The sequence below is a fragment of the Perkinsus marinus genome (assembly GCF_000006405.1).
Source record: "Perkinsus marinus ATCC 50983 genomic scaffold scf_1104296959216, whole genome shotgun sequence".
Taxonomy (NCBI): domain Eukaryota; phylum Perkinsozoa; order Perkinsida; family Perkinsidae; genus Perkinsus; species Perkinsus marinus.
The window spans coordinates 284,327-306,897 of NW_003206506.1; the positions used below are offsets into that span (position 1 = coordinate 284,327).

At 48.4% G+C, this 22,571-nt stretch overlaps 8 protein-coding genes across 8 annotated transcripts in view; 3 read left to right on the plus strand and 5 right to left on the minus strand.

Moving 5' to 3' along the window:
- Pmar_PMAR026582 (nucleolar gtp-binding protein, putative) overlaps nt 1-140 on the plus strand; it is a gene marked incomplete at both ends in the record, with an annotated part of 584 nt that extends 444 nt beyond the window's left edge. Inside the window, one exon of the mRNA XM_002773286.1 lies at nt 9-140. Within this exon, the coding sequence (XP_002773332.1) occupies nt 9-140 (132 nt within the window). The remainder of the gene's footprint in view (nt 1-8) is intronic.
- An 827-nt stretch (nt 141-967) lies between these two features.
- Pmar_PMAR026583 (hypothetical protein) lies at nt 968-1,468 on the plus strand (the record flags this gene model as incomplete). Its single annotated transcript, XM_002773287.1, has 4 exons — nt 968-979; nt 1,023-1,148; nt 1,195-1,298; nt 1,345-1,468. 4 exons carry the CDS (start codon nt 968-970, stop codon nt 1,466-1,468), a joined length of 366 nt encoding a protein of 121 aa, XP_002773333.1.
- A 2,471-nt stretch (nt 1,469-3,939) lies between these two features.
- On the minus strand, nt 3,940-8,168 carry Pmar_PMAR026584 (hypothetical protein; the record flags this gene model as incomplete). The annotated part of the gene is made up of 15 exons (XM_002773288.1): nt 3,940-4,164; nt 4,213-4,299; nt 4,521-4,673; nt 4,722-4,900; nt 4,956-5,025; nt 5,101-5,190; nt 5,431-5,691; nt 5,743-5,860; nt 5,908-6,276; nt 6,351-6,382; nt 6,416-7,052; nt 7,287-7,442; nt 7,558-7,693; nt 7,776-7,864; nt 7,909-8,168. 15 exons carry the CDS (start codon nt 8,166-8,168, stop codon nt 3,940-3,942), a joined length of 2,862 nt encoding a protein of 953 aa, XP_002773334.1.
- Nucleotides 8,169-10,203: 2,035 nt separating this feature from the next.
- Pmar_PMAR026585 (Endoplasmic reticulum protein ERp29 precursor, putative) lies at nt 10,204-11,447 on the minus strand. The gene is made up of 7 exons (XM_002773289.1): nt 11,376-11,447; nt 11,221-11,313; nt 11,058-11,151; nt 10,852-11,012; nt 10,692-10,805; nt 10,494-10,637; nt 10,204-10,412 (listed from the first exon to the last, which is right to left on the minus strand). Exons 1-7 carry the CDS (start codon nt 11,439-11,441, stop codon nt 10,353-10,355), a joined length of 732 nt encoding a protein of 243 aa, XP_002773335.1. The 5' UTR covers nt 11,442-11,447; the 3' UTR covers nt 10,204-10,352.
- Nucleotides 11,448-11,819: 372 nt separating this feature from the next.
- Pmar_PMAR026586 (40S ribosomal protein S12, putative) lies at nt 11,820-12,533 on the minus strand. Its single transcript, XM_002773290.1, has 3 exons — nt 12,466-12,533; nt 12,285-12,410; nt 11,820-12,173 (listed from the first exon to the last, which is right to left on the minus strand). The coding sequence occupies exons 1-3, from the start codon at nt 12,508-12,510 to the stop codon at nt 11,919-11,921; spliced, it is 426 nt and encodes a 141-aa protein (XP_002773336.1). The 5' UTR covers nt 12,511-12,533; the 3' UTR covers nt 11,820-11,918.
- Nucleotides 12,534-16,261: 3,728 nt separating this feature from the next.
- Pmar_PMAR026587 (DP-fucose transporter, putative) lies at nt 16,262-18,455 on the minus strand. The gene is made up of 10 exons (XM_002773291.1): nt 18,271-18,455; nt 18,074-18,223; nt 17,902-18,028; nt 17,766-17,850; nt 17,601-17,718; nt 17,452-17,557; nt 17,271-17,405; nt 17,121-17,224; nt 16,969-17,071; nt 16,262-16,696 (listed from the first exon to the last, which is right to left on the minus strand). The coding sequence occupies exons 1-10, from the start codon at nt 18,390-18,392 to the stop codon at nt 16,373-16,375; spliced, it is 1,374 nt and encodes a 457-aa protein (XP_002773337.1). The 5' UTR covers nt 18,393-18,455; the 3' UTR covers nt 16,262-16,372.
- An 834-nt stretch (nt 18,456-19,289) lies between these two features.
- Pmar_PMAR026588 (RNA polymerase-associated protein LEO1, putative) lies at nt 19,290-21,142 on the minus strand (the record flags this gene model as incomplete). The annotated part of the gene is made up of 7 exons (XM_002773292.1): nt 19,290-19,441; nt 19,496-19,733; nt 19,789-19,963; nt 20,018-20,265; nt 20,319-20,531; nt 20,609-20,764; nt 20,861-21,142. 7 exons carry the CDS (start codon nt 21,140-21,142, stop codon nt 19,290-19,292), a joined length of 1,464 nt encoding a protein of 487 aa, XP_002773338.1.
- A 426-nt stretch (nt 21,143-21,568) lies between these two features.
- The window catches only part of Pmar_PMAR026589 (Sentrin-specific protease, putative), a gene marked incomplete at its 3' end in the record, with an annotated part of 2,278 nt that continues 1,275 nt past the window's right edge, over nt 21,569-22,571 (plus strand). The window contains exons 1-3 of the mRNA XM_002773293.1: nt 21,569-21,681; nt 21,729-22,374; nt 22,426-22,513. Of these exons, the coding sequence (XP_002773339.1) occupies nt 21,668-21,681; nt 21,729-22,374; nt 22,426-22,513 (748 nt within the window). The 5' untranslated portion in view covers nt 21,569-21,667. The remainder of the gene's footprint in view (nt 21,682-21,728; nt 22,375-22,425; nt 22,514-22,571) is intronic.

Consider the following 22,571-nt stretch of genomic DNA (forward strand, 5'->3'; position numbering starts at 1 on the left):
CTGCTGAGGTTATCAAGAGGCAGAAGCAGAGGAGGTTGGCTAGAGATGCTAAGAAGGGAGAAGGAGATCATCATATCCCCGAGAAGAAGCCTAAGCATCTATTCTCTGGCAAGATGGGCTTTAAGAGGGATCGTCGTTGAGAACAGCAGCAACAACAACAATCACGTCATCATCATCACAATGTATCAACTACCAACTGCTATATGTACTCTATCGTCACCATCCTTTTCGATGCTATCGAGCATGGTGATGGTTGCCAAGGCAGTCATAGGAAGTGTCGTCGCTTGCTCCGTTGCCGTCCACCATCAATCCATCACCATTACGTTACTTGTATCTCTACAACCATCACAGTCAATACAGCTGGTTTCATCGTCATGCCCCATGCAGTGTTATGTTACATTAGTTCACACCAACAACAACAAAAGCAACCACCTTCACTGGATTTCACGCGAGCCAAGAACTGAGGCGCAGCAGGAGTAGGCTGGCCGTGGAAGAGGATAGCCTCATTGCTGACGAATAAGGAGGGTATTGAGAAGGAAAGAATTTCGCTTGAAAAACTCATTACCAAAACTTAGGCACGCGGTCATTTTCACTATTCGCCTGATTCGATTCAGAGTCAAGCCAAAATCGAGGCAGGAGGCAGAAGTGACTGATTTTCCAAGGCCTGAGCAGGAGAGATTCCGCAACGTAACGCTGAGAGGGAAGAGGAAGGAGGAGGACTGGGAGGGTTGATATCGATATACACAAGGCTCACGTCGATGATTTCATCGCAAGCAGTTAATAAGTGCTAGTAATTGCCTGTTATAGCTCCGATGATGATAAGTGTGGTAGCCTTCCTGGGGCACCTCCGCGTGATGATGTCGATTTGAGCTGTTCTCTCTCCATTGCATTACTACTGGTTTCAAAAGTTGATTTTTACACTCCATCGATGAGCTCACCAGTTTGGAACACATTTGCCTACATCTTCATGCCTTCCGGGGTAGGTGGATGCCCTCCTGACTACTATGATGTGGTATCCGCAGGCGTTCCTCTGCATGCTCCTCTTGTCGGGTCTGCCTTTCTTCGAGCGCCTTGCTCAAGGAGTGTCTCGCATAACAGTGAAGATAGGAAGGATCGAGTTTGGCTGTCTCAACTTTTTCGCTGGGATAGTAAGTCAATTGGGAATGACGCTTGTCGTTTACACTCGTCCTTCAGTCCGCATTTTTCCTATTCTCCGAGATCATGAAGTTGCAGGAAGCAGCTGCAAGACAGGGGGATTTCCCCTCAGTGGAGCTTTCTGACAAGTTCAAGTTGCAGAGGTGAGGCCACTGCTCTCTGCCGCTCTTATCATCAGTATTCTTGCAGTGACATTGATAGGTGGCATCATGAGCGCAACTTTTGGATATCCCTCTTCGTCCTCACGTTATGGGTGGTGGCAGCGAGGCTCACTACTCTCATTCGCCGACACCGACTGAACAAGAAGAACTAGGAATTGGAATGATAAGATTGAGTTAACACATATGAAGCTTTCCCGATTGTGGTATCGTGTGGTGTTGCAAGTACGTGTTCGGCGTAAAGTGAACATACAAAATGGTTGTCAGTTAGTACGGTGGGGACGAGCGACAAGTAACAACACCCATCTGAAGTCGAAGAGCAGTGGTACAAAGGAACAGGGATTGTACCGTGATGAGGAATAAGTTGGAGCGGCACAATCGAACTAGGGACTGCAGAAGGCATAGTCCGTGTGAGGTATAGGCACAGATGTTCATATTGATGGGCCGAACGCAATACAATACGCCCAATATGATGAAAGGCCGCAGTGCGGCTGCTATTCATGCATTATGTTTGGGATATTAGTCCGTATCATCATCATCATCATCATCATCATCATCATCATCCGTTGCCAACATCCTTTGCCTCCCTCGCAGGATCGCTGCAACACGTTTGGTATCTCGGACAAGAGATCTTCTCATTTCGAGGCGAACAGACACGGGAGTCTTCGTATGACATCTTGCAAACTTCGCCTAACATCAACATCTCCCCGAGTATTCCCCCTTGTTCTCACCCCAGTAGGACTTAATGCCCCTCTGTTCAAAGGAAGTGGCTGGGGAATAGGTCGCAGCTGAGGACACTTATCGTGCCTAGGATTGAAGCTGACTCCAGGTTCGTGATCTACTCGAGGTTTCTCCCGATCCTGAAGCCCTGACAGCTACCGGGGGGGGGCACATGTGATAGCAGGAGACCTGTGGGATACCAGCAACCGCTAGCTGATTAGAACTCCATCCACGGCTATCCACAATGCCATACCCAGCAGGTCGTTTATCCGATAAAGGTATCCAAGACTCAGACGGGAGGGGGTGGTGAGGTGGTTGGCCCAGAGCCGGGGGGTAGCCCTGCATCGAGCAGTAGAGTGAGGGATTTAGAGTAGACGGACGCCTACGTGGCGTAGTAGAAGGCGCGATTCCGCTTCCTTATACTTCGCGGCGACCTCATTGGCCGTGACCTCGAGATGGGCAATGCGATCGTTCAGCTTCTGACCATGGAGGCACAACATCTCATACTATATGCTGCATTGTAGGATGGGACTCACTGTTAACTGCAGTACCGCTTCCATATCCACCACTGGTGTCGGTGATGGTCGAGGTGGTGATGATGGTGGCGAGTGATTCACAATGGCTGTTACCTGCGAACCGGGAATGAGCCCTTCTCGTGTGCCCATCTTACTGCCTTGTTGCTGCTTTGTTGGGTCTCCATCAAGTATGCTTCCCTCACCTCCCTCGGGCTCTTCACTACTGGTTCCAGTACGAGCTCTGGTGACACGGAGATATCCCGCATTGTGGGAGTGTCATCCTCCTCTAGCCAACTGTGCCCCCCTTCGCTATCCACACCAACTTCCATTTGGAGTATCGTTGGGGACGTTTGCACTTGGACGTGGGAATGCTGGTAGTTTGGATAACCATCTCAACAAAGTGCTCATCTAACCTCCTGTAAGGATGAGTTCGGGTTGGAGATCTCCTCATCCACCATCCTTGTCGGTGACGACTCGGGGACCATCTGAGACGATAAGTCACGTTATTTATTGGCGTGATATTCACCATTCCATGACTATCCCCTACGGCTGCTGGTAGGTGGAGCTCCCGACTCTCTTGTGGTGGATTAACGATGGTGGATTGAAGCATCGCCGTTGATGAAGGGGATGTCTTTTCCTCTACTGCTGCTACCACATCGCCCTCTACCACATTATCCGAGGGTGGCGGTGGAGTGAATGACCCAGGTCGGGCTACCGCATAGTGGACTACTTCCTATACAGGGCATCAACTGAGAGCTACACCCCACACAACCCACCACATGCTCCTCCATCCCAGGTGGGGTAGGGGTATTCCGGTTAACGGTAGATGCCTCTAACTCAGCTATGCTTCTAGTAAGGTCCTGAGAAGGGGCGAATACCTTATTCTAATAGATTCGCGTACATTAATCCTCTTTACTGTACTGTTACCACCACATACATCCTCGTGTGCGAGAGTACGACAGCTACCTTCTATGCACTACAGAGGGGAAGACCACTCACCTCAACATCATACCTCCACCATACCGAAGTATCGTCCATAACTCCGTCAACATGCACAATTTGTCGCCTGTCGCATTGCGTCCTCTCGATAGAGGGATGTCCGTCCTGGATCTCTGAGCCTCCCTCCTCCTTTCCAACAGGAACCCCTTGGTCCTCACCTTGATCATTCTGACCAACGATGAGGACGGTCCCTCCTGCCTTGTTTGCTCGACCACACTCAGCACACCTCATTGCTTACTCCGCTGGAATGGTCAGGTAGCTCACACTGCGATGAATTTGGCCGTTCATACCCTATCATCGTTGGTATAGTATCCTCTGTAATTGGTCCCAAGGTAATAGGAACTGCGGATGCTATCTGACGAGGCGTAATAGTCATACCAACCTTGGAGAGCTTATCTCACTTCCCCTCCATCAATGACCTCCGCGGTATCGTCTCTATTAGCGAGGTACCTCACTTTCTCGTCCATAAGGGTGAGGACACGGAGCAAGGTTTGAACATCTGGGTTTGTAACGTTACGAAGCTTGGCATAGATGAGCATGCTACCGGCGTATGGTACACGTTTATAGTCAATATTAGTAGCATTACCCTTCGAGCCGGGGTGTAACATGAACTCCCTCTACAGCAAAGCACGATGAGCAAGGGATCAAGGAAGAGGTGATCTCACCTCCCCCGAGAATGGCTCATCATCTACGACAGGCCCAACCCCTATTCCTCCCACTCGTATTATAGCTGACTCGACGCTCGCACCGACCTGGTTAAACCAAAGTGAGGGCCTGGCGCATTACCACGATGTTCATAGTAATACAGCTGGAGTGTCGCTCGTAGGCACTGCATCCAAAGGCGGTCCGACATAGTTCAAAGTAGTGCTACAGTCTCCATCACGCCCAGTCTCTGTCCTTCTACTCTGAAAGTCAGTGAAGAGCTCACGATGATCCAAGCGAAGGCGCCAGAATAGCGACGAGATTGCCTCACCCCATCAGGGGTGCCGTCACTGATGACATCAGCATTTTGTACAGTGGCTTCCGGTTCCTGTCGATTGGAAGCACGACGATCACTGGATTGAGTTTCCGCTTCTAACCCTCCACCGGGCTTGATGTGGATAGTCTGTGTAACACAAGGATTGTTCTGAATTTGGTGATAGCAGCTATAACTCGTCTGTGCGGACAGACTCACCTGGGAAGAGCTCGCCTCTGTGAAAGCACTAGCTGCGGTATCCTGGGATTCATCCCGCGAAGTAGGCGCCCGAAGCTCATCAGCTCCATCCGCGGCTTCCGTGTATCGAGCTCCACTACTCGTGAGATGTTTCACTCTCTCACCCATGAGGTTTAAGGCACGCGCAAGAGTAAGCGTATCTAGGCACGTGGACCCCCAGTCACTCGAACTCCCAATGTACATTCACCACACTACCGCTAGTCGACATGCCGTCATAATCGATATCAAAAGCAACTTCAGTGTGGGTAGAGGCAGTCGGAGCGTCCTGAAATATAATGAGATGGACTCCTGACACCCTAGACGGGGACTATGGAAGGTGTGTTAGAGTGGACTGGCTCACTGCTTCAAGAGGTGACGTTTCTATCTCTACAACCTCATCCCCTGCTTCATGATGGCTCATCTCATTCGACTTGATGCCACTTTGGTGTTCCTGAAGCAGTTGACTAAAAAGATGCAACGCTGACAGGAGGAACTCGCAGTATTCCGGTGTGAGGATTCATGTATCTCATGGATGTATCATCCCCGAATACAACCCGAACCCGGATGCAGGCATTATTACGGACCCCTATATATATGCCCGAAATGCTTCTGTACGATTGATCCAATCTTGCGATAACAGGATCCTCCAGCGAGTGTAGGAGCGACCAAGATGAATGTGCATATTTCTCACCGGCACAGTCGAATCCATGATCCGTGCGGGGGGCGGCTCCGGGCGAGGACGCCCATCTTCCAAGCGGATGAGGGAGGAGGCGAGTGACTTGGGAGCGGGATCGGCAGCTACATCCGGTTGGTGGTGGTGTGCAGGAGGCTGATCCTCTCGATCTTGTCGCCTCTTGATCGATTGGCATCGCTTCTGTCTGGCGGAGAGAGCACCTTCTAGAGGGCGTCTATTAGTTGATATATCAACAAGCAGCTGACATGTTGCCAAGATCTGTAATAATAATAATTGAATGGAGGAGGAGTGGGATTATCCAGCCCTTACTGCACCACTCCATCCTGATACACAGTCCACTAAAGCCTCCATGCGGACGAGTGCATTATGGGATAATGCTGCCAAGTCCCGGGGGCCTAGGTCTAAAGATACACGCCCAACACCGTACCTGAAGTATCGATGTGGGAGAGCCCTAGGAGAAGGAGAGTATCCTACAGCTGATACTCGCCCTGCCAGAGCTCCACTGCCGCCTGTACTTTAGGCTGTTGACCGATACCGCCCGATTCTGGTTTATTCTCTGACACTACCAATGAGCTGCTGATAATAGCGAGGTCACAGAGCTCTGCATCTCCATAGTATCCATAACCATCTCGAGGGGATGTATGTAACTCTTGAGTGGCTGTACCATCACTATCACCACCACCACCTTTCAATCGGACAATCAAGTCCTTAGGTAAAGGAGGTCCTCCGTCCGCTGGAGTCAGAGACTGCACGGCCATGTATACCCATATATCATCATCCGAGATAGTGGGGATAGATGCTACAGTACCCATCGGCCCTGATGAGGTCTTCTTCTTTGCCGACCTATCCACCGATCTCTCCCGTGGTCGAGGCCGCCGCCGCCGCCGCCCCGTACGACTCTCCGAACTTGGCGTTACCTGGCTTTCAAACCGTTAACAGGGGGACCAGGCTAAGAATCATCGAGCTGTAGGGTTTATCCCACCTTCGAGCCTCCGGTGTCCTTCGGAGTGTCTGGGCGATACTCCTGCGGGTGCTGTTGCTGCTTCCAACGACTATCATATTTCCCTGCTGTATCGATCTCTGCCGATGCCCCACTGCGTGCTCCCTCAAACATGGGGTCCGCAGCGAGGAGGTCAGCCCAATGACGGTCGGATGGACGAATTCCAGAAGAGGATGGTAGGAACCCAAAAGGCTCAGAGTAGACTGCGGCCAGTTGCAGAGCTGTAGATAGGCAAGTGTCCGGTTTGTCGTTGTCGCTGGTCTTGGTACGAGAGACCGGGGCATTTGGAACAGCAGCAGCAGGAGGTCTAGATGCCCTTTGTGGAGAGGGCTGATGAGCTGGATGCCCTATCTGTGATGGATCTGGTAGGCTCGCTCCTGAATCTAGATAAGCGAGGTTCAGTCTGAATGAGCAGAGGTGGGGTGGCTCACTCTGTCGAGAGAGCATTGATCCATCATAAGGTCCATTATTAGTGGATGGAGTGGGCCCATCTACTGTAGCTGCTGGGGAGATGAACCTTGAATAGGGCGATGGAGTCGGCCCAAAGGGATAGGTCGGGGACGGTGCCGAGAGCTCCATCACAGGGGGAGGTGGACGATATGTTGTGGTGGGATATTGCCTGGATGATGGGTGAGCATCCTGACGGTCGAGCTAATGAAGTAAATCATTGAACCGTTGTATATACCCCATAGTTAGCCTCGAGGAAGTTACCATATGACGGTGTAGCTGACGATATCCCACCACTGGTATGCGATGGAGGCGGCGGCGGCGGTGATAGTGTTCGCGAGCTGCATGCAGGGGGTACTCTGAATAAGCCGCCGTCAATCGCGGTTTGTATGGACAGCCTTCGTACTTATTGGCCGTACAGGCCGCTGATTCACCTGTGGATGGTGGCGGACGAATGATGACGGGGAACTGATGCGGTGCACTGGTCTTCCACAGCACGCTCAACTTCACGCGTAGCTTTCGAGTACTACCCTCTCCATGAGAAGTATGGAGGGGGAAGCACCTGCGGCAATGATCACTGACACTGTGAAGGATCGTAATATAGGTAAAGTTGGGGGTCACAGGAGGGAGAGGAGCGGCAGTAATCAACACACAGAGGCTCCTGGAATGTCGATCACCCCTCAATCCGCACTGCCATAGTCCCGCCCGCTCTTGCTTCTGCTACAGCCGGCTGGAGGGGAAGTTTGCAGGTTTCAACTGCTCGGTTGTGATCTGCTGGTGAGGCCACCGTTCGCAAGGAGACTGAGCGAGCATCTGAACAGTGGTGGTTATACGAGGGTAGACAGGAGCTTCCATAAAAGCATGACAGTGCACTAGAGTTGATGAAGAAACTCACCATTGAGATACTTTAGGAATTTAGGCGGGGTACAGCGGATGTTGTAAGCTATACTTGACTTATCGAAGGGCGTTGCTGTGTTGGCAGGCCTGATGATAGTATTGTCTGAGGAAGGAACAGCATGCAGACTCACGTTAATAACGGCTGTGTGCTCAGGGCGTGCTTTGCCGCTGGGTCACCCCACCAGACAACACGGAACTTCGCAGCAGTATTGTCATCAGCACCAGGAGGATCATCCTTCGTCCCTCCATCCACTTGTTGCGTTAACTCATGTAATATCACCTCGTGTAGATCCAGCGATAGGACACCATAAACAGGGCCTGTAACACTGGGTGGTAGTGACAGCTCAAGAGGAGGGTTAGAGGCATTGGCTGCAGAAGCAGCAATAGGCATTGATTAACTGGAGATAGCTTGGCATCCTTCACTCACGCTTAGGTTATCACTTTTGTCAGGACTACACGCAACTACGAATAACAGCAGTGTCGATGAAAGCAAGCTAGAGAGTAATGTGAGATGAGGAGGTGTGGCAGTTTACGAAGAGGAGCCATGATAATTTGAAGTCGATTCGAAGTTCGAATCGATTTCAAATTAGCATGAAGTTCGAATTTCGAACTATTCGATTGGTTGTCGCATGTTCTGCTGCTGCCTAATACGGCAAGTGCTGGAGAGATTCTTGTACTCTGCCAATGTTGAGACGAACGAAAACTCTAGTCCGCAATCCAATGACGCCGTTCATCCACATACCTAACAGAGGACAGTATCGTTAGTATTGGTGAAGGCAGAGAGGAACTTATGGAAGGCAGGACTAGACAGAACCTATAATGGATGCTAAGCCCAGCCGCTAGCTATTCTATGGGGAATCTAAACCTTTCCCGGTGCGCCTCAGAATACCGATATTCCTCTCCACCCACTCAGAGTAATGGTAAGACTATGATATAGCCGCTACTATCCGAAGGCTACCCTGTTCCACGTAGGAACGCGAGGAGGAAGCTCCGTTATTTATAGCAGTACTAAGAAAGTGTTACATCAGTAGTCGTATCAAGCAGCATAACCGTGAAGGGAGTAGACAGATGATATGAGGTGGTTAAGGAGGGCTGATACAATCTACGGTAATCCTGATAGATCAGCTCATGGTGGCGAGGGTACTCTCTCCGATAACTCTCCATGGTTGGATTAACCAACTATCCAAGACAGATTGGGGATACTACCAATGGTAGTCTACCATCCCTGCGCATCACGACTATCCCAATAACCATACGCAATGACTCCCACAAGTTTCGAGCAGCAGTTAGGAAACGATCACAAGAGGTATACATTTCGAGGTATACAGATAGAGGGATGTGAAGACTCATAAGGAACAGTCCTCGAATCGAGAATCTCGATGCAAGCATCATGATTTGTCCACACCTCAGCACTCCTGCCTGAGGCTTCGAAAGTTACCACATGCTCTTTGAGGTGATGACAATCATGCGCGTTACCTCTATGATCACCACGGCTAAACCGCAATGCAGAGAGGATCGACCAGGATTATGTTAGGGGCTGCTATTAGCTTGTATGCTCCCCAATCAGCGACACGTCTTCGAGTAATGGATACTCTCAGTACGCCACTTTGCTGTGCAACAACGTCCCCAGTTAGGGATGATTATCGATTCCCTATCAAACCACTCTCCTGGAAGACCCCCACCCAACCTACAACTCGCCCATCTCTATGCTGCTGTTGTCAGCGCTGGAGTTGACGACCTGAAACTAAGGAAAATTACATACGGTAGTAGTGGCCAAGGAACAGGCATTCCCATACAAAACCCAGGTTTAAAAGATGGCAGGGGAGCTTGGGCAGTGTTAGGGCTTTGCAGTAGGGATCCTCACCACTTCCATTCCCTCAAAAGAATATAACGTCGAGACAAGTAATAGAGCTGTGAGAGAGGCTCGAGGGATGGTCGTGAACAGTTAGTATGAGTACCGTGTCGAGTATTGATAGAACATACCGCGAAGTGTAGCCTCACCAATCCTAGAGGATACGGGCTATTCGAGGTATGGGAAACCTGGCAGACGAAGGACTATTCATGATTTTGTACTCTCTCCAGTGAGGAGTGTGAAACGTTTTACGTTATCGTAGTATTCGGCGGCGAGTGAGTGCCTCGAGACCATATCCCGATGAATTGGACGAGTGAGGTTTTGGTCAACTGCGTTGCCTATGACGGAATATACGACCGTTCTTCGGAATCTCGAAAAACGGTCTCGAAATACTCATCAACCACAGACTTGTACGCCTGCAAAAGAACCGATGAGGTTCTGAAGCACTCTTCGGAGGAGATATTGTCTCGCATGCATAAATATGTCCACAGTTCGAGTATATCATGGCTGTGATCAGGCCGCTAACACTAGCTCAGCACTTCCAATCATTGACACACATACAACAGCGAAGGATGTGGATAATAACTCGATGTAATATAACCTGTCGAGGTCGAATGAAACTATAAAAAATAAGGGGGCGGCGAAATTCCCTCAAGCGACGGTCCACACTATGATTGCAACAAAGGCATCATGTATGCCGAGTCAGCCATCATGATTTGACGATCACAGTTCCTCACTGGCCTTAGAAGCATTTTCCACCGCCTCCTTACAGACCTCCAGTACCTATGGACGCACGTCATAACAGAATGATAAATGAGATGCGTGATGGAAAACTAAGAGAGAGTTCTTATAGATGCTGTTTACTTTCAACTTCTTCGTCATTTCAGCGCGTTTGTCTTTGTTGATGGAATCCTTCTTTTTCTCCAGCATGGAGGAGACCCTTTCGATCTCCTTGGAGCAGTAGTCGTCTCCCTTCACAGAGGCCTTCTCGAGAATCGTCGGGAAAAACTGATGACGTTTACACCACGTATATAACAGCCTACAACAATTTTAGATCCTCACCTTGACCAGGTCATGCTCTTTGAACTCGTCGGATAATGCGGCTTCTTGTGCTTTTTTCAACAGCTCAGCTCTTTTATCGCTCGATTGGCTGGAGAAGTACTCACCAAAAAGCCGCTGAACAACATCCATTGAGCGTATTGGGTAGTCACCAGCAACTTACATTGAAGTAAGGTAGAGTAGCCCCCATCACCGTCAGTTCTATACCGTTATTCGTGAGCCACTCAATCAATTTGGTCTTATCCGTTAAGGTGTTCCCATCTCTATACCTCGATACCTCCTTACCGTCAAAGAAGAGGATAAAAACGGGTACGTTTTCGGCATCTACATCCGGTATTATAAAGAATGATGTAGGACTGTTTATCTCACTATAGCTCTTAGCCAATTCCAGCAACTCAGGGGACCTGCCTTCTTTCTCGAGTTTAACTTCAGCGGTCAATAGATTCTTGCCCTTAGCAGAAGCCTGACATATGACTTATATTGGAAGTTGGGTCTGGCCCGCGGGTGGACTATAGGTTCTTTTCACTGATACTTGAGCGATTTCTCCAAACAGGATCTCGTTGGCCCCATCAGTCGCCTCCGCATCGAAACGTACAAGGACATGATGCTGATTACTCGATATCACCTGAATGAGTGTATGCCAATTGAACGCTGAGTGTAGAGTTGCTGCTGCTGTGTCTATAGTACCTTGTCAAAGGTCAAAGGGTCCAACGACACCACTCCCTTGAGAATTATCCCCTCAGACAGATTCATGCTGAGAGACAGCAGCAACAAGAATGAATAGGAGAGGAGTGAAGATGATTTGCTCCCGCCAAACATGATTGGATCACAATATCCGAAAACTGATGTTACTGCTGATATACAACGACGAAGACGAATCTCCATTGATTCGAAATAACGCGATATTAGCCGGAACGAGACAGATAGGAGTGATTCGCAATGAGCGGGTACAACTGCACGCGTGTCACTTCACGCATTCTCGATTGGCACGCAAACGCCATGGTGATACGTGGAGCCGCACACGAATGGCCATAACAAACATGGCAATCACAAACTTGCATTAGAGGTCTGGTGTAAAAACATATCAAGTTACCACTTCGAAATGCATATAACAACACAACAAGCTTGCCTTGCCACATCAATATCTGACTCAACGTCGTAATACGACTAGGACAATTAGAAACTGCCGTCGTGGAGCGCCTTCATAGCCATTATTGCTAGGCAGCAACATTACTGGGAAGCAATGTGGTTGTTAAGGAACCTAAGTCCCTCGTTATCCTCATCACCATAGTTGGTGACGGCGACAACAGAGGCACCAACAACCTTGCGAGGGTTGCCATCCTTATCGATCTTGCATAGACCGGCCCACTCGCCCAGCTGCTTGTTGTCTGGAACCTCGATCAGAGGGACGTTCTGCTCAAGGCAGAGGGCCTGAATGAGCTTCTTGTAGTTATCCTCGTTACAGGAAGAAGCAAGGAAGCACACCTGAAGATGGAGATACATGAGCCAACAATAACCAGTTGTTGACAGAATTTATCAAAACAGATGAAGAGCGGAAGTATACATGCAACACATCCGGAGAGATCCGTGTATTACATTAGCGCGACCTGCTTCCAAGGCCTTGGCGGTCTCGTGGAGGCCCCTGACGAGACCATCAACGGCGATGGCGTTCTTGAGAACACGACGGATGGCAGAGTTAAGATCCGTGACTGCCTCCTCGACCTGAAAAATGATGATATACTGCCTTCCTCCATCAATCTGCTGCCTCCACGACTACCTCGATGGGCTGGTCGATTTCCTCAGCAGCGTCGATGTCAGACATGATGATATGAGTTTGCTATTGGCAACTATGACCTCAGATTATTTTATGCAGCTCTCGGCATAAAATCGATTGATCGATCGATTTACAGCGCATAATGCACGTAGTTCATACGTATATTCTCCCCAGAGAGGTTGGGCTACGAGCAACCAGTTCGTTATATTCTCTAGTCGTATCGCTCATATAACCTGTATTGAAGTATGTTTCGTGGTGGCATAGCTGCCCCATGGGAGAGATCAGCTGTATTGGGTGGCATAGCCGCCCCATGGGAGAAATTAGCTGTATTGAAGTGTATTTCGGGGTGGCATAGCCGCCCCATGGGAGAGATTAGTTGTATTGAAGTATATCTCGGGGTGACATAGCCGCCCCATGGGAGAGATTAGTTGTATTGAAGTATATCTCGGGGTGACATAGCCGCCCCATGGGAGAGATTGGTTGTATTGAAGTATATCGCGGGGTGGCATAGCCGCCCCATGGGAGAGATTAGCTGTATTAAAGTATATTTCGGGGTGGCATAGCTGCGGCACGAGAGAAATTAACTTGAGTGTATTCTTGGGCGGCATTGCTATCGGAGAAATTAAATGAGATTGAGGATTTCTCTCAGTGGCATAACTGCCCCCCTCACTAAATGCAGGTGAGGTCCATCGAAAGGTGTATGAACCGTACTCAAAGTTGGATCCACGAGTAGTGATGTGGAGCAGCTCTTCTCATTAGTCATGGTTTCATCATGGTCCCATTATAGCCCTCAAATAGGTGTTCCTAATGGATGCAGGCCAGGCCCCAGGAATGACATGGAATCGAGAATGCTCAATCATATGGCTAGACAGGAACAACAACAGCTGAATGCTCGCGGGCCTTCAAACATGAGGTATTTACTCCTAAAGCTCGCCCAACATGCCTGTACATCAGACCTCGCTCATCGAGGATGACAGAGAGCTCCTTACCCCTGGGTGGCATGATGCCTGCGGAGGGTGATGGAGAAGCAGGTCGGAGAGAGCGACGACATATGGCAAGGAAGGCTGTAGCAGTTTCAATGACAGACGGCTGTGTACCCTACTCAGCTGAGGTAGTGGAGTCGATGGAGCCGAGCCCGCACTGTCGACCATAGGCGCCTTATCGTCATTCTCGCATAACGGAGAGTAGTCTCAGAGGAGCCGCCATGGTAGAGGACCGAGGCTCGATACCCAAACACATCTCACATGTCACTCTCAACAAGTGATAACTTCTCCAGACGCTCTCATTGGATAGTTTGCTCAGTGATCTGCGGCCGCCAGACAACTTATCTCGAGGTCTCCGGGCAGAATCGCAGGTAGAATCCCGAGGGAAGGCTAGGGTACATGGAGCTAGGGCTGGTAGTAGTAGCATTATCGGTGTGCATGGATTGTGGGTGGCCCATTCAGCCTCTGCCACACTGAGCCCTTCCTTGGTGCCATGTCTTGCTGATGGAGAGGACGTGGCACAACCGTGTGACGATGATGACATTGGCAATGCTAATAAGCACACAATAGCAGCAGCACTAGGAGCATCTATCGGCAGCGAACAACAGGATCCTCTCCCATTCAAGAGAGCTTATGGTCTCCATGCAAATGGAACACCTACTGGTGCATAGGATCATGCAGGCTCCATTACTCATGCGATGTTTTTCTAATTAATTCCTGCTATCTCCAGACTTCAAGCAAGACTGTTGAGTAACCCTGGTACTCATTGTTGACCATAGTTATATTGAGCATGGTAATACCATCACCCGGCTTCCCGCGAGGTAGTGCCGAGCTTACAGATTCCGCCAAGAGAGGTAGAATGCGGTGGAACACGTATGGCGTTGGCGGTCATTGTTATCATCATTAAAATGGCCAGTGATTGGCATCCTTGTATTCCTACAAGGGCAATCGGCTGCTTTTGGTTATATAGTCTGTACACTTTCGGCGGTTATTATGTTTGGATCTCCTCTCATACTGCTCACCAGGCAGTGCCTGGCAGGCACAACCTCGCCTCCTCGGTACTCGTAGCTGCAACTCTCATCGATATCTCGATCCCTTTCCCTGCCACCGTGTCATATGAGTATTCCCTACTCTAGTAGTACCTGCGTATTCATCATTAGGATCACTGGACACAATTTGGGAGTTCCAAATTCGAGTATGTGGTGGGTCCTAAATTGGGACCCGCCCTATACTCCATGAGGGTATTTCGGTAGCGGACAGGATTCTCAGCTGGGCTCCTCCGGGTGCTGCCAGCTACACGGCATTTCGGAGTCAAACAGGGCACAAGGAGACTTGACTAGCAATCTTCTTTCCAGGTAGAGATAATAGCCTCGAAGGCTGACTCCAAGCGTTCTGTTCATATTTACTGTAGCCCTTCCCAGTAGCGATTGAACTGTTGCGTTATTGCGATGAATTCTCAATGCGATATGCAAGGGATGATGCGATGAGCCATTGTCGGAGGCCCAAAAGACTCGTGGGATAGTATTCATCCCTTCTCGTGCCGCACTATACGTCGCGGCGATATCGATTATGCTGTGTAACGATTCACTTATGTTGGTGCACGCCTTGTGCCTTCCCCTTAAAGGTATAGTCTACTCCCTATGAAGATAGCATCTAAGGGAGATATCTGGGTCCGCAGCGCACAGTCCGCTGCTTTTGTCATCTATCGGTGTCTTTCAGGTCACATACTACATTTGCCTGCAGTGGTCGGATGTTTTTGGTCATATGCCTTACCACGTTTGGGCTCATCTATACTGGAGCGATAGTGGTAGCACATAAGGAGGATCATGTGGACTCATGGCGCTGGGTACAGGTGACAACAAGGTATGAAGAATAAACGAATGGTCCATTTCACGATAGAGATGTTTCCCACTATTTCATACTTCTTATTGTTGTCCCTTGCTCCCTTCATAAACCATAACACCTGTCCATGTTTGAAAAGGTAAGAGGTAAACCAGTTGACCCCTCCCTCTGATACGAGTCATTTTCCTAGTGGAGCCTCTACTTCGGCTTAGCCCAGTACGATCTACTTCGTCACTCGTCATTGAGAGTTGCTGTTTTACAACTTGCTGTAGCGATAATCCCTCGAGGATGGAGAGAATGGGTGGGCAATTTTCTCAAGAATACCCAGAATAAGATAGTGGTGGCCTCCACCGACATAGTGGGCCGGCATTCATCGTAGCGTCAGTACCGTCATCTTTACTAAAACTACGCCACTTCATCCACGCAGTAAGGGCATCGTTGGTTTATGTGCACTGCGAGAATCATGTTAATAGACTCTGCAGTTCTGCTACTGGTATTTGGCTGGCTGTGGTATCTATATCCGTGATTCTGCACTACCCGATGAGCTACCTCATATAGGCAGTGTTTTCAGGTATTGGCAATGTTCATACTTACTTGGACAGCTTGAACGATTCATGTAGTGAATGTTATCGGCTGATTTCTGTTACGCCAGATTATATCTCTGATCTCATCAAATGAGCACTACGATACTGAACACGCTAGAGAACCAGTCTAATAAAGAAGCGATCTGTTATACCCATTATCACGAATCGATTGTAAACCGCCTGCCTTTAACACCAATAACACACGAGCAAAAGAGATGTTCATCCATTAGCGATACAAGTTAGTGATACTCGTGAGCCGCTCGGCGATCAACATTGGGGCAACACGCGAGCCTACTGAATGCTGAGGGCTATGCGGTGGTATTCACTTACCAAACACAAGGCGAAAACTTTCCGAAAATGTTCACGCAACTCATAAAAAATATATCCAGTCAGAATTCGATCCATCCGACCGATTCTCGAATATACCAACACACAGGGGTTTGTTTGTGTCAAATCTATTGAAGTTATTCCAAGTAATCGTAATGAAGACCCCTTCCCTGTTCATTCGCGTCCCACTGCTTGTACAGTTTCTGCGGAACTTCTTTCATCCTCAGACATGGTAAGATCAGTACTGCTTTTTCTGACAATTTCTGGTTCTAATGTACGAACAGACGGAGAGCCATACAATCTGGAATGTGATGACTGTGATGAATCACTGTGACGGATACTATCCCTTGGGGATGGTTGTAGTGTGATATCGTTTTCATAGAGCTCATCATTCTCCTCATAATACGACATTGTACTCTCAGCCGATGCAAAGAGCAGAACCTTATGGTCTCGGGGAGTAGTGGTAGCCGAGTAGGAAGGGACTTCTTCGAATGATGACTGACGACGAGCATCATCATCATCATCAGCATAAGTATGAATAATATCATACAATATTATTACTATAAACTTAGAGAGTAGCGGCCCCGCCGCAATATTCGGAATAGCATTGGAGCAGTATGTGTATAGGGATGGCAGCGAGGAACAGAATAATTTGACGAGTAATATTAAATATTATTAGGTACGTTCGATCAACCCTCGCTATTGATAAGAGGGCTTCCCAAATTAGTATTATGATAACAGTATGACTCTCCACTCGCCACATGATTTACCGAATCCAAGTGGTTCTCGCCGGTGGCAGTAACACAGCCACCATCGACATCATCATCAACCTCTGTTAGCCTCTCAAAATGGGCAGCTTCTTCAGTGGCATATCTGTTGAATGACTTAGAATGATGCTCGCCCTCAATCGGTGTCCTATTACCTTATCCGTAAGGTGGAGTATGTAACTATCCCAACTATCGATACCGCTACAGCCATTGTTTGACGGAGGGATAACCAATCATCGAAGAGTACCACAGACATCAACTGGGAGGACATCAGTTGGAGAGGACGACCAAGAACGAGTTCTTACTATGGTAGCTACTTCCTTCCCAATGCCTGCAATGCAAAGTGTTAAACTGCTGGTAACTTCCACCAGACGATACTCAGCGAAAAGCAAAAGGAAAGCCAGGATTGCCGTGGCACATATGATACATATAGGCAGCACCTGTTGGACGGAGCTAACAGTCTTCTTTCGGGAATGCACTACTCACGAGATGTTCATCTCCCGAAGTGTCGATGGGTATTGATAGATGAGGTACATCGAGTAGTATAGCCAAGGGTAGGAGGGCAAGAGCCGATACAGGCTGTGTGAGGTACCTGTAAGAGGCATGGGCCGGGGATGCCCTATCCAGGCTATTACATCAATTGAAGTGCGCTAAATTGGGCGCATTGGGTTTGGACCAACACCCAACGGAATGCTGTACATAGCACGGCAAGTGCTACAAATAGTATGCCGAACCAGTCATCCACTTGCATACCTCAAAGAGACAGAATGACCAAGTATAGCAGGTCTAGTACTACTCACCGGGTACACTAGATGATATTGCAATCATGATCGTTAGGGCACACGACATAATAGTCCATCGAAATTTCTCGATACCGAAAAGTAACTGTGGATTGAATAATTGAAGATACACTGAAGGAGGGTGCTGCTGTATTACTCCGACTAGATATGTCATAACTACTGCACTTGACTTCACAACAGTCATCGCTGTAATCGATATCCTGGCATAAGATAGATTAGATAGGCCAATATCTGATGCCGCACACACAGCAATCGGGACGATCCTGAGGGGATATTCTGTCACAGATGAGGTTATCTCGGATTATTACGCTTTTATATACTCCTTAGTAGATATCACTGGTTTATGGAATTTAGATGGCCACAGAGTAAATAGTAGATAAAGGACAATGGAGGTAGTTGAGAAATGTATGAAGGTTACTATAAGAGGAAATTTGACACCGAGGTTCGAGAACAAGTATCTGAGCATATATAAGCCGGATAGCAGCATCGAGTGACTAGGTAGTACTTGTTTAATGCTGTGATAGACATACTTGTAGCATACCATCCCAATACTGCTAAGGCCACCCTAAGTATCTGGCGCGGTGATAGATGCTCAGGTGTAGGAGAGGATGAAGTAGGGGAGGTCATGTATCGTCAGTTGAGTAGTGGCAGTAGCTAGGCGAGAGGCATATAACTCAAACGTGATTAACTAACAATGACTAATTTGGAGAGGGTCCTCAGTGAAACATCAACGACGGGGCCAAGTTAAATGAATAGTCGTGTGCAGTATTCACATCTAGGGAAGGGTAGAGCATGCAGATCCGGCACAGTGTACACGTCCCTACTACAGAATATGATTATGATGTGCCGCAGTGAGAGGCAGACGTCGGAAGGCATGTACAGAGATAGCGGCTGTTGGGCACTCTCACTGTGATGAGGCTAGGTGTGATCACACAAATATCATAGAGTGTAGTAACTGGGAAGAATACAGTATAAAAATCCTTTCACTACACTCCTGTTGCCTCGCACACTCACTGATATCGTGTAAAGTAACTTATAAGAGGTATGTGGTGTGGAATAATCATCTCCCTCTATATCAAGCCCCTTTTACCCGGATATCCATGATCTCCACTCCACCACTACACAACCAATCCTCACTGATACATCGAGTATCTGATATCTCCTAGTGCATATATCCTAACACTGCCTCTTTACGGTAACACATACTTTAATGCTGCCACTACAAGGGATGATCACAGGTTGTGATGAAAGTCCCTGGTTATCATATATCGCTACCAAACGACTGTGGTACTAGAGTGATAGCCAGATGAATAGGCCGCTGTTGAGCAGTGACTGCTACTATACTACCAATACAGTATTAGAATCTAATCTCCTCATCTCTAAGCATAATATTAGTGTACTAACAGATTAGAGCGGCTCGAGTTAAAGATGGATCCCAGGTACCCCAAATGATGATGATGATGATGATGATGATGATGATCTAGCGCAACACGAGATGGAGTGTAGAAAATGGTTATAGCATATTCAAGCAGTATCACGTTGAACATCGGGTATATCACTATCCTTCATAGTCCTCCGCCTCTTCTTATACTGCTGTTTTAGGCTATGAATACCACGAGCACCGCCACTGGGTGAACTGGATCCCATACCGGATTCCAAGAACGCCTCACTCATACCTATATAGACCACCAGAATCCTCCCTATACCGAAACCCTCTGTTCCACTAGTACCTCTCCGTCCGAGCATATCCCTCCTCCTGGAACCAGCTGATAATGCAAATCGGCTGTCCTCAAGTGATTGCTCTGCTTTAGCCTGTGCAGCTAGGACTTCATCAGTAGTGGTTAGACTAGTCTTCTTCTTCTGTCCCTTGAGACTATCCCCATGTGGTCGTATGACCCAACGTGCGAGGTTCTTATGGGTTCGGGACTCGAGGGATCCAGGAGTAACGGTTAGTTGGGATGTACATAACTACGGAATGACATATCATCATGATACAGCGTTGAGATAGTAGGAGTTATAGTACCCCATGACAGCTCATATCGGTAATTGATCCCAGTACAGGTACTCCATTAGCAGTGAATCCTGGAGGGTTGGAACCCCCCTTGTCGAAGATATACACCCTCTCGTCACGTTTGAGCACTTTAAACGACTCCTTTCCCACCATCAATGTAAGACTACCATCTGCCCATTCAACTAACCTGAATCCGTATCACAGTAGGGGCATGCGGAGATATTGCCATTTTCATCACTACCGAGCGTTGGATTCTATTTCCTTATTGTCAGTCCCCTCCTTGAATCGCCATCGTATAGAGTTCTCAGCCCGACTAGTCATGGCCGCTCTACTCTTCTCATCAGGACACTTCTCCAAGGCAGCTGAGTGTAGCATTGGGAATGTATCGCGTGAGAAGGGTATCGGATCGATGCCAGTAACAGTGGGCATGAGCTTAACAATATGACAGCGTCCATCAGTGAATACATCACTAGGTGCACTATCGTGTACCTATAATGTACTCCTGCATGACATAACTCTATATGACATGCTTCGCAACTGACCTTAACCGTATGGATCTTCGCCATCGGTGACCGACTTCCATCCTCATCAGATCCACTCTCGTCATCACTGTGAGTGCTCGGTTTATTATCTTCGCCGCTCTCTCCCCCTGGCCCGAGTCCTGTGCTAGATGCATCACTCATGTCAGCGTCAACGTCGACTAGCCGTTCTTCAGAGGCTGGTGCCGCGATTTTCTTATCGTCCCCTTCAGTATCCTGACAACACCACGACACTATCATGCTTCTTGCAATCCGGCGGGCATGAGTTCTGGTTCCCCCCCGATCCTCATCACCTCTCGACCCTGTTCCTTTTCTTTGGTAGCATCCTTTTTATTATTATCATCATCATCATCATCATCAGACTCTCCGAATAAGTTGTCGCTATCTCTGGATGATGTTCTTCCCTTCGATTCGGTATGTTCCTTATTCAATCCAGGCTCCTCACCGATCTAACATACATGCCCAATGAGGGTAACGTTCCGAAACTGGAACCATAAGTTATCGTGGAGATACCGCAGTCTAAACGCTAGACCCTGTGATACTACCCCTTCATCGTCCCCGAATAGATCCCCATCACCGGTGTCCACATGTGTACGTTCGGCACTGGGTTTCTTCTCTGCAGTTTCCTCTGCAGTTTCCTCTGCAGTTCCCTCTGCAGTTCCCTCTGCAGTTCCCTCTGAAGTTCCCTCTGCAGTTCCCTCTGCAGTTCCCTCTGCCGTATTATCCATCTCGGTGTCAGCCTTGGGAATCTCCTTCCTATCCGGCTCATCCTCGTCTGATGAGGATGAGCCGAAAAGACTCGAGTCATCATCACTTGAGACAGACATCGATAGAGACTCTTTCTTGGCTACTAGATAATGATTTCACACTCTACCCGATACACAAATCCCTCTCACTATGACTTCTCTTGATAGGCGGAAAATTATAAGATGAGATTGCGAAATGTCTCCACTAGGATTCGAACCTGGGTCTTTCAATTGACAAGATGTACTAGTCTCATGCTCTTTTTGGGTTGCGTGCGCCATGCTGATCGATCATTCGACTGTCTATCATGATCTTGCTATACTTGTAGTAGATGTTGAAGCTTGCTTGACTCCATGCCCTCGACAGTACCCCAGCCCAGGGCTAAGATACTATCTGATGGTGGAAATGATAAGTGTGGAGTATCCTCCTGGCGACGGTTGGGCTCCATCATTGCTAATACCTTCAAATCATTAGTGAGCAGGAAGAGGCCTAGAGTAGATGATGACACGCCAGAGGAACACAGCAGGCCAACAACGCGACGGAGGCAGTCGTCTGAGGGATATGGCTATCATCAACGAACGACAGCTGCGGAACACTCATCCACTGCTATGAATTCGGTCTGGTAACGGAGATTTAGAGGTCTAATACTCTACCTAGCATTCTGTTCAGGCGACCACCACATACTACGTTGCATAGCAAGAATGCGAATCGAAATAGCCATCTGGGGAGGCGAGTATCCACTGATAATAATGGCGTATTGCTTGATATAGAAGCATGTCTGCCTAGCTATCATTTATTTATGGATACATTCCCTGGTCCTCCTGCTACCTCTGTAAATCTAGAATCAGCAGTTTGTCGAAGATTGTCCCTTGGGAACATTCCAGCATCCAATCGTGGGCCGTCACTGATGAAGCGTCGGGCGAGCGACCCCGCATTGGCTTTGCTATCCATTGATCGAACGGATGAGGCGGAATGGCAAAGGAGGATGGATGATCTCCAGATGCGCAATGATATCCTCACGTCTGCCTGTCTTCACTCTCTGCAATTCAATGGTGGTACTGTGAATGACCATCATGCTGTACAAATGGTGGAGAGGCGACCTAAAGTGGCCTTTAATAGTGGTATTAAGGAGATCATGACCAGGAGGAGGTCTTGGCGGAATCAAACCCCGGAGACCTGTCCAGCAATGAAGTACACATCAGTAAAACAAGACGCTGAGCAGAATAAACCTAGTAAAGAGTACACTCTCGATGAGTATAGGCAGGCTGCAGAGCAGTCAGCTGCATCGGAGGGATATATTGTAAAAATGGAAGAGGTAAGGCTCTTGGGTCTTCGTTGATCTGCCCAGTTATGTTATCGCTCCTAGTTCGAGAAGAAGAAAACTGATCTTCAAGAGGACTATAATAAGCTCAAGACTCAAGAGTTGTCATTGAGAAAGGATAATGAGAAGAAAGGTATTACAGTACACCACGTGTTATGTCCTCATTCCAATATCCCCCTTGCAGCTCCGGA